Below are 17,543 nucleotides of genomic sequence, written 5' to 3'. Positions count from 1 at the left end.
CATCTCCAGTGAGGAAATAAAATCAAGACAGTTGGTACATTGCTCAGTAGGAGCCTAGTGAGTTCCAACTTGTCACACACACACACACACACGACAGTAACCATGGGCTCTAATCCCCACCAGTGCAGTATGAGTGGATGGTGTGTCTCTGACAAGAGCTGACAGTTGGTCCCTGAATCAAGGGGACCCTGTGGGTCTACGGGAATTAGAGATCTGTGACTTGGAGAGGAATAAGAAAGGACTTAATGCCCAGGAAGCCAAGCTAGAGTGACCGCGAACCTAGGAAGCAGAGACTGAGTGCAGAATACTGGCACCATGAGCAAACATCAGACAGTTCTGAGAAGAGATGCGAGGAACAGGTGCCCACGCCCACAGCCAGCCAGCTCTGGAGCAGCTGAGGCAAGTCGAAAGTCCAGAGATACGGCAAGTCATTACTTGGGGACCATCAGCTCCCGTGGCTGGGTTCAACTCTCAGTTTTTCTGTGAAGTAAATGCATTATGAAGGTGCCCTATGGCGACCAAGAAAAGCAGTTGTTAGTATACCACAGTTCTTCCGAAGGGTCACCCTCACTCAGAGGGAACTAAGTTCTCCAGGACCAACTCAGCCCCATTGCCAATGCACGGAGCCAGCATCCTGGATCCTGATCTCACAGCCCAGCGCTCAGTGCTGGATGCTACAGGATGCCAAAAAGCAGCAGGAGACCATATCAGAAGCAGCTGGCCTTTCTTCTCCTCTGCCAAGGGTACTCCCCTGATGGAAGTAGCAGATGCCTCTCTGACCCAATTTGTTTGGAAATCCGGGAGTTTTTAGTGACATAAGGAGAGACACTTCTTCCTGGATTAGAGAGTTGATTGAGAAGATGAAGTCTTTTTTATTTTATTTTATTTTATTTTTCTCTAAGATCTGAGGTAAGGTAGGCCCATCCTCAGATCTGGCATTCCTTGTACCGTCTTGCTTAAAGGAAGCATGGCTGCCCGAGTAGTGTCTGCCAGGGGCAATCCCGAGTTCCTACTGACTTCCATGGAGATCACATCATCTTTGAGAACGAGGTAAGCATTCATTGTCACAAAAGATTGAGCTTTAAGAAGGCTGTCGGGGCTCAGGAACTGATTCCAGGGTGGCTGTCACTTACTGTGACTTGCTCAAGATGCTGCAGCCAGTTGCCCTTGAAAGGGGATGAATTGGCTCTGATTAAAGCATCAAGCATCGATTTCCGATCTCTACCTGAGGACATGGCTGAGACAAGCAGCGAAACTTGATGAAAAACGTAAAACAAGGCTGAACTTGGATCTCAGTAGCCTCCCCCACCTACCCCCAGCCACTCACCCGCCCCCTCACCTCACTGCCCTGCCTACCACAGGCATAAGCTCCTGCTCACGCCTTAGACTTTGAAGCAGCTGCATCCAGAGTGGGGCCACAGAACTGGGCCCAGGTCCACTGACCTGTACCCATGCTCACAGTTTTGTTTTTAAGATGCTGATTGGCTCTTTTAGAACCGAAAAAAAAACCTACCAACTGTGTTAAGGCCTCAGTTTACCCAGAGGCATCTCCTGATAGAGAGCCTACAGGATAAACTATGCTCACATGGGCTAGAGTAGACGGCAAACCCAGCTTGCTTCTCGATGGCCGTCCTCAGAGAGCGGGATTTTGTGTGATGTTCCTGAGTAACCACAAGAGGGCACAGATGGAGAAATGGCAGAGAATGGGGTACATAACTCATCTTCTGTTTGTTGAGCAGTTGAAAATGAATAAAGGCTGCCTAGCCAGCGAGAAGATTTTTTTATGCGAACAGAAATCATGATTTGGTCGAAGACACCCAGAAAATGAGGTCAGATACTCCAGTATTGGATCCTAGCGCATTTGAGTAAGATCAAAGAAATCCCTCCATCAGCTCCTTCCGGGCTCAGTGACCTTATTAAAAGAAAGGATGGTTTTCGAGTTATAGAAAGTGCCTGGATAAGACTTTGTCTGTGGGTAAAACCTCAGAATCCTTAGAAATTTTGGGAGCCCAGAAACAAATAAAATATTCCCCATTAGTGATCTCCAGGCAAGCGGAACTACATAATGTGAATTATTGTGGCTATTTTGAGAGCAGCCAGCCTGTGTTTCCTGCCAGTAGATTATTAATTTCTGGGGTCTTTTTTTTATGATTCTAAAACAATTAATTTCATTTGTATTAATTTATTATTCTTTATCAGTCTCTAAGGAAGGATAGAGCTGGCCATCAATATTCAGTATCTTCTATCCTTGGGGCATCTTTCCACAGAAAAACCTTGATTTCTACTTTAGAACCATTAGGAGCCCCTCATTGTGAGCAGCTGGCCATCGAGATGCATCTTGTGTGAGGCTCAGGAAAGTAACCGGGACTCAGAATCACACAAGCTAATCTGCTAGCCCGCTGCCTTGGCGCTCATTGTCCGTGTTCCAGTTAATGTGTTGATGTTGGCAGTGTAGGTGCCGCTCATTGTTTGGCTCTGTCTTGGTCAGTGTTCTGTTGCTGTGACGAGACCCCATGGCCACACAACTCTTATCCATATTTGATTGGGGCTCGCTTACAGTTTCAGAGGTTTGGTCCGTGGTCATCAAGATAGGGAGCAGGGTAACACACAGGCAGATGTGCTGGAGAAGTAGCTCAGAGTTGTACATCAGGATCCACAGCAGTAGGAAGAGAGAGACTCTTGGCTTGGAATGGGCTTTTTTGTTTTTGTTTTTGTTGGTTTTTTGGGGGGAGAGGGAGGGTTGGTTTTGTTGTTGTTGTTTATTGTTGTTTTGCTTTGCTTTGCTTTTTGAGACAGGATTTCTCTGTGTACCCCTAGCTGTCCTAGAACTTTCTCTGTAGACCAAGTCGGCCTTTAACTCGGAGATCACCTGCCTCTGCCTCCTGAGTGCTGGGATGGGCTTTTTGAAACCTCACAACCCACCCCAGTGACACACTTCCTCCAACAATTCTTTCAAATAGTGCCTGCCACTCCCAGGTGACTGAATACTCAAATCTATGAACCTCTGGGGGCCATTCTCATTCAAACCACCACAAGCTGCTCCCAGGTTTCAGGCCTGTGGAGCAGATACCTAGGAGTCACAAGCCAGCTGAGCAATGAAGAATCTCATAACTCCATGTCTATTCTCCAATGCAAGGGCTCTGGGTTATGGTGTTGGAAAACAGGCCTCAGCTATAAGACTAAAGTGAACTTCTAATTTCCACCATGAGCTTCAGCTTGTCCCATTCAGCGTACCCCAGGGCAGATGCCTAACTCAGCCAATCATAGGGAGCTCACCAGGATGCACAGTGAAGCAAATTCAGGTTACATAGAACTAAGAAGAACACTCTGCCACTTAGAGGCAATGGTCCCACCACAGGAATGCTGCTTATCATGTGAATAACATGGCTCGAATAAAGAAGAAAATGAGTTAAGAAATAAAATACCCACAGAGCCAAGAAACAGTGCACAGGCAGGGACCTCACGAATAGAGATTGCACCTACCCGTAAACAGGTCAGTCTAGTGACATTCTATTGGCTCTTTGCCTTCTCCCCTTTCCCACATCCTTCTTTTCCTCCCTTTGAGGATAAAACCTAGAAGCTTCCCATCTAATCAAGGATTGGCCGTGATAGCTGATTCTAGAAGAGAGACAAGAAATAGTCGAGATGTGTCCGTGATAACATGTGCTAGAAAACACAGATCCTATCAGAACAAATGGGGGGTCAGCATGAAGGACAACTCCATCTTTTCCAAACCCAAATGTATTTGAGCATCCAAGCAAATACTAATACAGTTGAACACAACACATTGGAAAGCACCATAGTTTCAACCCATCCTTTACAACCAAATAAAGTCTCATTAAGACATTACTGGAAGTATCTAGCACACGACTTTTCTGTTCTGAAATTAAATTTGTAGTCTTTCAGCCTTTCCTGTACTAACTGCATATCAAAGTAATCAGAAAATACTAGTTAAATGGAGAATTCAATTTTTACAAATTCAAGCTAGTAAGTAGATGTGGCGGTTTGAAAAAAAAAAAAAAAAAAAAAAAAAAAAAAAAAAAAAAAAAAAAAAAAAAACGGCCCCAAAGGGAGTGGCACTATTAAGAAGTATGGCCTTGTTGGAATAGGTCTGGTCTCGTTGGAAGCAATGTGTCACTGTGGAGGCGGGCTTTGAGGTCTCAGATGCTCAAACCACACCCAGTGAGACAGACCACTTCCTGTTGCCTGCAAGATGTCAAGCTCTCAGCTCTTTCTCCAGCAGCATGTCTGCCTGCTGCCATGTCCCACCGCGATGGTAATGGACTGGACCTCTGAACTGTAAGCTTACCCCAGTTAAATGTTTGCTTTTTAAGAGTTGCCGTGGTCACGGTGTCTCTTCACAGCAACAGAAACCCTAGCTAAGACAGTATAGAAGACTGGCTGTACTAGGAGGTGTTATTCCTTTGCAACCCCCATGAAATTATTCAGACACAGGTATCTGTGGGTGAACTATGAGCCCGGACATGGATCAGTGGGCGGTGTGATGGCACAGGAAGCCTCTGTATATAGCCTGACTACATCAAACATCAGAACTAACTTCTGCTTAATGTATGTGTGAGGTAGAGCACTCTGCAGGCTAGAGGACACGGCTGCGGCTGTGCAGTGTGCAGTCCACTCTCCCCCAGCACGGCTGCAGCTGTGCAGTCCACTCTCCCCCAGCACGGCTGCATGCTGTGCAGTCCACTCTCCCCCAGCACGGCTGCATGCTGTGCAGTCCACTCTCCCCCAGCACGGCTGCATGCTGTGCAGTCCACTCTCCCCCAGCACAGCTGCAGCTGTGCAGTCCACTCTCCCCCAACACGGCTGCATGCTGTGCAGTCCACTCTCCCCCAGCACGGCTGCGGCTGTGCTGCATGCTGTGCAGTCCACTCTCCCCCAGCACGGCTGCATGCTGTGCAGTCCACTCTCCCCCAGCACGGCTGCAGCTGTGCAGTCCACTCCCCCCCCCCCATCCCCTGTGCTCTTTCTTCTGGCAGTTTCAATTTTCTGTGGCCAACTGTGGTCTGAAGATACCAAATGGGAAACTGCAAACATAAAACATTCCTCAGATTGTGAAGTTTACACCATTCTCAGTAACATAAGGAAATCTCACACCTTCCCCATGGAGATATGACTCCTCCCTTTTCCCCGTCATAATCATGCCAAATGCATCGTGCCCTTTAGGGATTAGGTAGTTGTCTCGGGTGGCTAACCTTGGTCATTAACTTGAAACACCCAGGAAGAGGGAACCTTAGTTGAGGAATTGCCCCCATCAGATTGGCCTGGGGACATGTCTATGGTGCATGTTCTCATGATAATTGATGTGGGAGGGTCCCATGCCACTGTGGATGATGCCATGCCTGGAATATGGGCCTGAGCTCGTAAGTTAGATAGCTCAGCAGGAACGCAGGAGCCCAGCAGTGCTCTGCCATGGTCTCTGTTTTAGTGCCGACCTCCAGGCTCCTGCTTTGAGTTCCCTTCCTGGCTTCCCTCTGTGATGTCTATAACGTTTAATCCACATTGACTTTTTAATTAATATTTATTTTTATTTTTTTATATTTAAAAATTTCCATCTTCTCCCCTCCTCCTCCCCCTTCCCTCCCCTCCCCTCTGCCCATACTCTCCCTCCCTCCCTCTCCAGGCCAAGGAGCCATCAGGGTTCCCTACACTATGGAAAGTCCAAGGTCCTCCCAATTCCCCCCAGGTCCAGGAAGGTGAGCATCCACACTGACAAGGCTCCCACAGAGCCCGTCCATGCCGTAGAATCAAAGCCCAGCGCCATTGTCCTTGGCTTCTCAGTCAGCCTCCACCATCAGCCACATTCAGAGGGTCCGGTTTGATCATATGCTTCATCAGTCCCATTCCAACCGGCCTTGGTGATCTCCCATTAGATCTGTCCCACTGTCTCAGTGTGTGAACGCACCCCTCGCGGTCCTGACTTTCTTGCTCATGTTCTCCCTCCTTCTGCTCCTCATTAGAACCTTGGGAGCTCAGTTCAGTGCTCCAGTGTGGGTCTCTATCTCTATCTCCATCCATCACCAGATGAAGGTTATATAGTAATATGCAAGATAATCAGCAGTGTGGCTATAGGACAAGGCCAGTTCAGGCACCCTTTCCTCTGCTGCCCAAGGAACAAGCTGGGACACCTGTGATGGCGTAAATCACAAACAATCCCACACCAGTTTGGAATTATGAGGAACCTGTCTAGAGTCCAGACTCTTGCCAACACTAAATGGCTCCCGTAATTAAGATATATACTTCCCTGCTCCCCCAACCACCCCTCCTCCATCCCAACCATCCCATTCCCTCAAGCTCTCCCCATCCTCTCCTTCTCCCTTCTCTCCCCTCATCTCCCCTTATCTACACCTCACCCCCACCCCTGTGCTCCCAACCCCTGCCCGGCAATTTTGTCCATTTCCAATATGCAGGATGATAACAATATGTTTTTCTTTGGGTTCACCTTCTTATTTAGCTTCTCTAGAATCACAAATTATAGGCTCTATGTCCTTTATTTATGGCTAGAATCCACTTATGAGTGAGTACATACCATATTCCTCTTTTTGGGTCTGGGTTACCTCACTCAGTAAAGTATTTTCTATTTTCGTCCATTTGCATGCAAAATTCAGATGTCATTGTTCTTTTTACCACTGAGTAGAACTCTAAAGTGTATATATTCCACACTTTCTTTATCCATTCTTCCATTGAGGGGCACCTAGGTTGTTTCCAGGTTCTGGCTATTACAAATAGTGCTGCTATTCCACATTGACTCTTCCAAGTTACTTTTAGTTAGAATGTTTTAATCACAGCCACAGAAAAGAAACCCCAAATACCGTAACCTTATCAGGTTAACTGTGAGGGTAATAATGTACTTGTAGACAGTATTTGGTGCTGTCTCTATGGTTTCAGGTGCTCATGGAGTCTGGGAATGAAGTCCTTCTTGGATTGTGACTCAGTCAGTAGCACTAGGGAGAGTGGATGGGAACATGCCCCGGACAAGAGGAAAGACGGAGTCTAACACAGGCAATGAGTTGTCCTTGTTGGGATCCTGGCAATCTCATAAACTTGTGAGGATGGGAGGTGCCAGAGGGTAACATACTTGCCATGCAAATGTGAGGGCCTGAGTTCAAATCCACAGAACCCACATAAAGTCAGGCGTGGCGATGCCACTATTCCTACAGGGAGGTAGGTAGCAGGAGAATGCCTGGAAGCTGGAAGCTTGTGGGTTAGACATCCTGGTGAACACAGCAGAGAACCACAGAGAAACTCCATCTCAGAAACAAGGTAGAAGAGGAGAATCAACAACCGATGTAGTCCTCTGACCTGCACATGTGTGCTGGGTCACATTCACATCCATATTCACACGTGGAGACACGAACAGGTATACACACACACACACACACACACTAAAACTTTTTGAGACTACTTGGGAAATGATGGACTAGGTGCTGGAGAATAGCAAATAATTAAGGTCGATTTGCATTAGTGAATTAATAACAACCAGGGTCTGTATAAAATGCATAGTATGTTTCTGTCCTATAGCTACATCCTATGTATAAAATGCATAGTGTGTTTCTGTCCTATAGTTACACCCTATGTGTGCTTTGTCTAACTTTCTATAGCAGGCAGTTTTTATTATATACTTAGTAATTGACACATGCTATTTACATGTTTTGGAGGGTACTGTTATGATACACGTATTCAGTGTGTGATAATCAAATCAAGATAATTAGCATTGCTTTCTCTTCATACATTTTTTTGGAGACAGGGTTTCTCTGTAAATTTGGAACCTTTCCTGGAACTAGCTCTTATAGACCAAGCTGGCCTCTAACTCAAAGCCTCCCGAGTGCTGAGATTAAAGGCATGTGCCACCACTGCCTGGCTTCAAACATTATTTCTATGTGATAAGAATCTACAGACTCCTCCAAATATTTTTGAAATACACTGTACATTGTTGTAGACTCTTTCTGTGCTCCACGGAACACTTCTGTCTCATTGTGGTTGGATAACCTACTCGCTGACTCTTCCTAGTCCCCTCCCTGTTCTGTGGCCACTTCTTCTTTCTACGCTCTGATCGACATTCCAGCCCCCACCAGTGAGCACTCACATGAGATTTCTGTCTGTTTATGCCTGGTTTATGTTATTTAAGATAATGTTCTCCAGTTCTATCAATGGAACCTAAAGGGATAGACTGCATTTCTTTTTTTTCGGTTTTTTGAGACAGGGTTTCTCTGCAGCTCTAGAGCCTGTCCTGGAGCTAGCTCTTGTAGACCAGGCTGGCCTCGAACTCAGAGATCCGCCTGCCTCTGCCTCCCGAGTGCTGGGATTAAAGGCGTGCGCCACCACCGCCTGGCTAGACTGCATTTCTTACAGCTGACTAACCTTGCTGTAGATTCACACTTTCTTCATTCGTTCATGGGGTGGTGACGCGTTCGTTGACTTCATATCTCACTTGTTGTGCCCAGTACTAGAATAAACGTGTGACTATGGCATATTTTTGATATAATTTCATTTTCTTTGGAAAATCCAGCCTCAGGATTGTAGAGTCATACAGAATTCTTTTAGTTTTTGAGGAACTTCCCTAGGTTATAGACAATGGTTGAACTGATGTACCTCATCCCCAACAGGGGATATGATAGGCTCTTCTGCCCTCACATCATTGACAGCATCTCTTTTCCATTTTTTTTTTAAAAATAAATAACCTCTAACTGGGGGTATTTCTCCTCCTGGCTCTAATTTGCATCTCCAGGGATTGGTGAGGCTGTGTGCTCTTTCTGATGCTCGTTAACTGTCTCTTTGAGAACTGTCACTACAGAAGAAAATGATCAGCTCTTTAGAGACACATGCTACCATCTGACACTGTCTGCAAACAGTCGCCCAATGAAGTCAAGAGCAACCCAAGTCCATGCAGTTTGTGACGGTTGCTGCCACTGAGTGATGGACACAGGGAGTCCTGGCGCTGTGGCATCTTTATTTTAAAAGATACTTGAAGTTTTTATTTATTTATTTATTACAATTAGAACATTTCTCCTCTATCTTTCCTCCCTCCAAACTCCCATATACCCCTCCCCTCCTCTTCAGATTCATGGCCTCTTCTTTCACTAATTGTTACTTCATGCATGCATGCACGTATACTCAAATATAACATATAATGTTTACTTGTGTGTATGTTTTCAGGGCTGACCATTGGCACAGAACACCAGGTGCTGCACTCTTCCCTGGGGAAGGCACTTCTCACAGTCTCAGCTATTCTCAGTTGCCTGTGGTTCTGTGTGTGCTGAGGCCTCGTGGGCTTTTCCAAATCCACTCTGTCATGTACATACACTCTCACATGACTGTCTAAAAACGAAATGGTGTGTGTGTGTGTGTGTGTGTGTGTGTGTGTGTGTGATCTTCCAGGGCTTCAGAGGTGGCTAAGTGATTGAGAGAACTCATGGCTCTTGCACAGGACCCAAGTTCAATTCCCAGCACCCACAAAGTAGCTCATAACCATCTGTAACTCTGTATCCTAGCAATCATAACACCCTTTTTGTGCTTCTGTGGGCAATAGGCACCCACATGATGCACATACATACAAACATGCAAAATATTCCTATACATAAAATAAAATGAAACTTAATAACTTCCTCCAATGAATAAATGCAGATATCACCCATCTTATGGCTTGAAACAAAAACATAATTACAGAAGGTCTTAAATATTTTTTCTGTACTGTTTTTTTGATTTGGGGAGGGAGGTCATTTGGTTTGACAGTGTTGGAATGAACCCTAGGGCCTTGGACATCCTAAGTAACTGGTCTGCCACTGAGCTATAGCATCCAGTTGAAAAAAAAAAAGCATTTTGAAGAAACTATACATTAAATAAGACAGTATGTGGTCAAAAGATCAGAGCTTTACAATCAGAGATCTTCTTTTAAAGCAATTCTCTGTTGTTTGGTTTCTGTGTGACCTTGGATAAGTTTCCATCCCTCTCTGGGTTCCTCTCTAAATGTCCTGCTGCACGCACACACACTCACACACCACTCACACACACATACTCACTACACGTACACATACACACACACTCACACATACACACCTCTAACACACGCACACACACACTCACATACATACATGCACACACACATACACACACACCACTCACACACGCACACACACACCACTCACACACGCACACACATATACACTCACATACATACACGCACACAAACAAACATGCACACACATACATACACACACACACTCACATACATACACATGTACACACTTAGTCGAGACAATAGCATCCTTTTTCCTGTTGAAACATCAGGTCTCACAGACGTCATAAGTATGCAGTTCAGCTTCTATTAACAATAGCCCTCCAGTTAGTCTCCCTCACAGTCCCCCAACTCCAAGGTTCCTCAGTCACAAGGTGGAGCAGGCTGGCTCCAGTATCAGAAGTGTGCTCTCTTGTTGTGGCTGTACAGTGTCACCAGCGAGCATCTTCCTGTCCAGCCGTGATGGCACTGGGCAGTGTCTAACTGCAGAGAGCCTTGGCAGAGGGGGCTTTGAACCTAGAATTAAATCCCGCTTCGTGTTCACACACCTCTGCACTGGCTTGAAAGCGTGTGACACAGTAAGACCAGTTAGCCAGTGCACAGAATGTCAGAAAGAGCCGTTTACTTCAATTCAGCCCAATATACTGCCATGTGCCAGGCACCTGGTTAGAGCTTTGAACTAGATCAGTGAACAAGAAGACACTACCTTTCTCCAGAAGCTGCAGCAGGAGTTACATGCCACATAGCTGAGCCCAGGGCACTACCACAACTTAGACTTTCTCATGATGCGAAAGGCAAGCTCTCAGTCATGCCACTTAACTCCCCCCACATCACCAGTGTGTGGGGTGTGGATTTTATTAGGGTGCACACACACACACACACCACACACACCTTATTCAGTTCCAAGCCCTTTTGGGGGGCTGTGCCTGGGGGAAAGAGACTAGGAAGGTAAGAAGAATGCGATATTTAGATACCATAATACCAGGACCCCAGGTGCCATGGATTATAAAACACCGTCCTGTTTAAGACATTTAAAAATGTGAACAACTACAAACGCCCTCACCGTAGCATCGGAATAAGCATTCTGGTCACTGGTGGAGCATGCTGGTTAAGCACTGGGTGCTTGGATTCTGACAGACCTGGCCCCACCATCCCTTACCTCTGTGGTCTTGGGCAGATTGCTTACCCTCCATAAAATAGAATTCCATCACCTCTAAAACGACTATAACCGCAGACCAGAGAGCTGGCTGGTAAGTAGTATTGACCCAGGAAGCTTGATTGCTTTTTGTTCTGTTTTGTTTTGCTTTTAGCTTTCTATTCAGTGAAATAAAATCCCCACACTGACCCCTTTTGCGTTTCCTTCAGTGGTCCATACCTCTCCTCAGTCAAATAACTGGATATAAAAATCTAAACCTGCTATAAAAGGTCTAGCTGTCGTGTTTGCCTTGTATAGCTCTAAGGGGTTTGCTTTTTTCTACTATTTGACAGGAGTGTGTGTGTGTGTGTGTGTGTGTGTGTGTGTGTGTGTGTGATGACTAGTTTGTGAAGTAAGCCCAGATCCTTGCTGAAATATAGTCAGACTTTGGAGGGCACCTAATAAACCTTAATAAAGCAGCACCCACCTCATAGCACACGTGAATGGAAAGTACCGAATGAGGGAGCGCAGTGTGGGTTTGATTCTCCTTTCTGTTGTTTGCTCCTGTTCCAGCATTCAGCCCAATCTTTAGAACGCTGTCAGGGGTTCAGGAAGCATTTTGTGGGTGTGCACATGGTTTTCTCTTTCACCTCAGGCTGCCTCTTGGAGAAGTGAAGCTGGGGGAGGGGTGGAGCTGTAGGGAGCTGCCCTCAGGTGTAGTGCGGGGTATCAGCTATACCATGGGAGGGTAGACACCTTGAGCTGCTAAAACCACTGGGCAAGTGAACAGAACTAGCCCATCCCCACAGGACGTTTTATTAGGTTGCCTGGGGGTGTTTTAGAGAGAGCTCTGTTGATGAGCTGCATGGGCTTCTCAGCAAATACAACAGTGTTACGTCGTGGCACGGGTTCAAACGGACAGGAGGTGTAGAATACAGTATGTAGCAGAGCACCAGGCTGGTGGGAGGCAGCAAAAGGTTATCCTTCAACTCACTCATCCCTGGCTTCTCTCCCAGCCTGAGGGCTACTCCAAGGAGACATTAGACATCAAGCTGCCCGCTGTGCCTATGCCTAACGACTGAAATTTGACAGGAGGAGGTGGAGTCTGGGGAGATGGATTAGTGGGTAAGAGTAGTTCTTGCTATACAAGCCTGAGGACCTGAGTTCGGATCCCTAGCCCCCAAGAAAAAGCCAGGTGTGGAAGTACATGCTTGTAACCCCCCAGTATTGTATGGGGGACAGGAAGGGATGGGGGCTGATTTGGAGACAGAATTGATGGGACTTAATGACCAGTCAGCCTTGCTGGAAAACGGCAAGCTCCGGGTTCAGTGAGAGAGCCTGTCTCAGGAGAATATAGCCAAGGATGATAGATCAGGGTACCAAGGACTTTGTCCTCTGACCTACACACATGCATGCAAACCACAGAGAGAGAGAGAGAAAGAGAGAGACACACACACACAATACACATGATGTGTTGCAAGGAAGGGCCGCTTGTTCATTCCGGCCATCTGGCAGGCTTAGCCACGAAATAACCACACAGAAACTGTATTAATGAAATCACTGCTTGGCCCATTAGCTCTAGTTTCTTATTGGCTAATTCTTACGTCTTAATTTAACCCATTTCTACTAATCTGTGTATTGCCACGTGGCAGTGGCTTACCCGGTAAAATTCAGCACATCTATCTCCAGTGGATCCATGGCGTCTCTCTGACTCTACTTTCTTCTTCCCAGCATTCCATTTAATTTTCTTCACCTACCTAAGTTCTGCCCTATCAACAGGGACAAAGCAGTTTCTTTATTAACCAATGAAAGCAACACAAAAACAGAAGGACCTCCTACAGCAACGATGCATGCACTTTTTTAGTGAGGAGGAACAATAACAATAAAAGAAAATGTGACTTATTTGTCCTCCTTTGGCAGCTCAGGTTGAGACTTTAGATTCCAAGGATGTTCTTGGGGTAGGAACAAAGTAGCAGGGGTGGGTGTCTGACCCAAGAGACGTCAGCAGCAAACGGCTCCCGCCCGGCTAACTTCCACATGTTCACACTTTCCAGGTGACCTTATACAAGGACTCTGGCATGGAGGACTTTGGGTTCAGCGTGGCAGATGGCCTGCTGGAGAAAGGAGTGTATGTCAAGAATATCCGCCCAGCTGGGCCAGGTGATCTTGGTGGCCTGAAGCCCTATGACAGGCTCTTACAGGTAAGACCCCAGAGGGAGTCCTGGATCCTTTGCCTCTGACCTGCAGGCAGCAATGTCCTCCAAATTCTCCCCCACACTCTGGACCCTTGCATTCTCCTCCTGTCACTGAACTATGGCGCCAGCAGCAGTGAACAGCTGGATAAAGGATTCCTGAGTTTTCTGACACTGCGCTGTCCTTTCCGTTTGAATGTTTATTCCTCAAACCTCAGCCTAGATAGGGCCCTGGAGACCACTAAGCTACAGTGTCAGCAAGAGGCCCTGTCTTAAAGAGAGAAAGGAGGAGAGCAATCCAGGACGATCCCTGATAATCTGTCGCTGACCTCCACACCCATAACACACATTCACATTCACATGTACCTACAACAGAGAGAGAGAGAGAGAGAGAGAGAGAGAGAGAGGAGAGAGGGAGAGAGGGAGAGAGAGGAGAGAGAGCGAAGAAAGAAGCAATACAAAGTTAGTGTGAATGAACAGGGACATGGTGGAGAAGCAGGCGTTCACGGAGGAGACCAGGAAAGTGTGGCTAAAGCTACCTACATGTCTACATGTTTTGGACGAAGTCTTTCATAACTTCAGCACATCCCGATGCGACGCAGTTCTTAAGTTTGATCTGTTGCTTCAAAACGATGTTCCAGCCAGGACTAAAGATTTCTGGAAGGAAGGGTTAGACAAAGGTACCCATGGCAGGCGCCTCGCTAGAAGGGGAAGAGAAACATGGAGGGGAACATGGAAGAACTAAGAAAACAGTAGAGGATCAAAGCAGAGGGAAGCCGAGTGCACTATGAGAAACGAGGGCCCAGGTTTAATGGGGCATCCGGTACGAGAGTAGCCAGCAAGCCTGTTTAATGAGCAGCAACAGGGTCTCAGTAACTGCAGGCCCTCATGTGGGACATACATTTATAGAGGCGGCCCTGGTGGCTCTTGTCCAACCCGTGTCCAGTGTATGCTGCGTATGGTCCTGGCTCTCAGAGTCCATTCCTCTGGTCCCCCACTACTTTGGGAGAAAGCCAGGCCTGGGCAGGGACCAGCCCTTGGATATGCAGAGTGCAAATGTAATGCGCTTCTGTAATAATTCAGTGTTGTTTAATAATGGATCCCGGACGGGAGAGCACCGTGAGCCAGTAAGGGAATCCTCTGTCCCCAAGTCACACAGACTAGAAGAGTGAAGACGAGAGAGGAGGTGGCACCTAGCAGTGTGTACTGGGAGACTTCAAGTTTGAGGGCAAATGTCTGAGTGGTCCACTGAGGAAGTAGTGGAAGCAGGAAGCAGCCAGAGAAGAGGCAAAGATGCCGCAAGTGTTCATCTCTAGCCAGCAGCTAGAGACATTGGCGTGGTGTTCTCCTCGGGCCCGGGCAGCAAGCTTTGCCATCTTTTGTTACATCAGTGGAGAGCGAGGGGACAGACGGATGTCTGGGGTAGTAAGCTGCCCACAGCCAAGGAGCTGAGGACTCTGTGGTTCCCAGAGTTTCAACTGGGTCCTTCAAAGTTCCCCACACTTGTCCTCAAAAAGCAGGGGAGAGAATGGGAAGCCAGGACTGGGAATTAAATGCGGGTGATTTTAACAAGTGCTGCTGTTGGTTGGGGACTATAATGCCATCGTAGAGGGTTTGTCTAGCATGTGTGACCACAAGGTTCAACTCCCAGGTCCACAGTGTTGAAAGAGAATTGGAGTGCATACAGCGTGTGCCAGTTGAGGAGGGGGTGGCTTTGTTCTTAACCGAGGGAGCTAAGCATCATGGCAGCCAGACTGCCTGCGGCTACCTCGCTGGGACCCTTGCCCACCGCTAGTCTACAGTGAAGAAGCTCCCCCACTTTCTTCTGCTGCAAACTGGGGTAGCACTGAGCAACAGGAGACTGACTGGGGTGATCTTAGTGTGGGGACAGAAGGATGTTGACTTGCTTTTCAGCTCCCAACAGGCAGTGGCAGAGGATAAATAGTGAACCAAGTAGCCAAACGGCGTGGTCCCCCTCGGGATTCAGCCGCCGACCTCTGGTTTTGGGAGCAGTGGCTGTACCAGTCATTGAAAGTGGCTCTTCTTGGCCTGGCAGGTTAACCACGTCCGGACGAGAGACTTTGACTGCTGCCTGGTCGTGCCGCTCATAGCCGAATCTGGCAACAAGCTGGACCTGGTCATTAGCAGAAACCCACTGGCCTCCCAGAAGTCGATAGAACAGCAGGCTCTGCCGGGAGACTGGAGCGGACAGAACAGTGCTTTCTTCCCGCAGCCCAGCCACGGTGGTAATCTAGAGACCCGAGAACCCACTAACACATTATAGCAACACCTTCACAAAGCAGGACAAAGACAATATCTACATGGTGCTAAAAATCCCTTTAAGATTTCTGTGACAGCTGAGGCACAGAGAGTCGCGTGGCATTAACTGCAAGCACAGGGGTCTTTTAAATGTCTCTCATGGCTCATGTTCACACCCCTTCCCAACCTGAAGAGGTCTCTTTTACCATGGCCTCTCCAGTAACTGGCAGGCCCTTCTCTGACAGGCCCAATGGTAGAGAATCAAGAGGAAGCAGCCCGCCCCTTCCCACGACTTAAGATCAGAGGAAACATTTTTACAGTTCATCTTCTGTCACTTTTTACAGAAATATCCGTTTGATAATATTCTCTATGATAATTTCCCTAAGGATACGCTTCTTATACTCCAGTCATTCACGTAAGAACAGAAGCAGCGTGGATTCACGTAGAGCTGGCTCTGCTAGGGGAGCAGATGGGTCAACCGCTAGGCCTGCCACAGTGGGAGGGGCACAGGTATAGCATTAGGTTTTCTTAAAACGTTTCCGCAACGATGCACGCAGGAGATCATAATAGGTGGTGGTCAATGTAGGAATGATTTTAACTAAGATGTATGCTACTCCCTATGCAACGGATGATCAAACAGGATATGTCTTGTGACCTGTTTTTTTCCCCCTTTAAGACACATTTTTTTAAATAGTTGAAAATCTCTGATAATGAATTAGAATGTGTAGTAACACGGAGAATTAGTGATATCCTATTTTTAAAATCCACGACTAAAGAATTTAGGAATGAATGAAGAGTTTAATGAAATGAGGTTCACTTTATGGGTAGGCCACTAGAACTCATCTAGCTCATGTTTGCAGATTGGCACACCGAGGGTGCACAGCACACGTACTTAATGACACGGGGCTACCTTTTGTTCTGAGCCATGCCACTTGCTGAACTTGTAAATACATTTTCACAAAATCTCATTGCCAATCACCATCCCCAAAGCAATAAAATAACTGTGACAGTTGCTTTAATGTTTGTTGGCAACTGTTTTCATTTGTTCAGATATTTTGAATAGCTATACTAATAACTGTTATTTGGTAAATATTTAAAAATATATAGATCTGTATATTGATGGTAGAATATCAAAGCAATTATTTTCCAAACATGTTCATTTTGGTCACTAATACACCCACACAGACAAAGCATCCAAACACTGTGTCCTTTGTTTAAGGAAAATGATTCATCTTCTTCTGTGCAAAGAAACATATGATTTCAAACACATTTCAGAACTGCCAGGGCAAGAAAGTATAGAACAGAATCCTGTTAAGGAAAAAAAAAAGATCATGAGTCACTTAAATATGTATTTTTGTTTGTAACAAACAAGTATTAAACTGTAAAGTATTTTTGTACAAATTTAATACTTTAATAGCATGGTATTTATCGTCTATGTATGGTTTTGGGGAATTCAAAATTGTTGCAAATATTTGTATGAAAAAAATCCTCTACCAAATGGAATAAACAGTGATTTTAAGAAGCCAAAATAAAAAAAAAAAATGACCTGCATTTTTGGTGCATTGACTGTAATTCGGTGTCCCAGCCTGAATGCTGCAATGTTCATTTCCAGTTTCCCAAAGGAGGGAAGAGTCTCCGTCAACTCAGAAATCACTAAGGATGAATGAGAGAATGAGCTGTGAAGTCAGATCTGGGTTTGGATGCCAACGTTAGTGCTCAAATGTAGTGTGATTTTACCTCCTGGCAGCAGCTTCCCTACATGGGATACCAAAGAACCTACAGCCCATCCTTTTAAATATACAAGAAAGGGCAGAGAACACCTGCACACAGCAACGCCTTCAAAACCAATGCGTTATTCACTTTAGGGGGACATGATCATTCCTAACTCACAGGTACAACATCTGCCCTTAGAAAACACGGCGTG

The 17,543-nt window shown here is 46.3% G+C and overlaps 1 protein-coding gene across 1 annotated transcript in view; it reads left to right on the top strand.

The window, feature by feature from the left end:
* The window catches only part of Grip1 (glutamate receptor interacting protein 1), a 274,899-nt gene extending 259,255 nt beyond the window's left edge, over positions 1 to 15,644 (top strand). The window contains 2 exon segments of the mRNA XM_042054253.1: positions 13,223 to 13,369; positions 15,417 to 15,644. Of these exon segments, the coding sequence (XP_041910187.1) occupies positions 13,223 to 13,369; positions 15,417 to 15,644 (375 nt within the window).
* Positions 15,645 to 17,543: the final 1,899 nt, after the last annotated feature.

This window comes from Arvicola amphibius, chromosome 17 (assembly GCF_903992535.2).
Source record: "Arvicola amphibius chromosome 17, mArvAmp1.2, whole genome shotgun sequence".
Classification (NCBI taxonomy): Eukaryota; Metazoa; Chordata; class Mammalia; order Rodentia; family Cricetidae; genus Arvicola; species Arvicola amphibius.
This window is presented reverse-complemented; position numbering and strand designations above follow the sequence as displayed.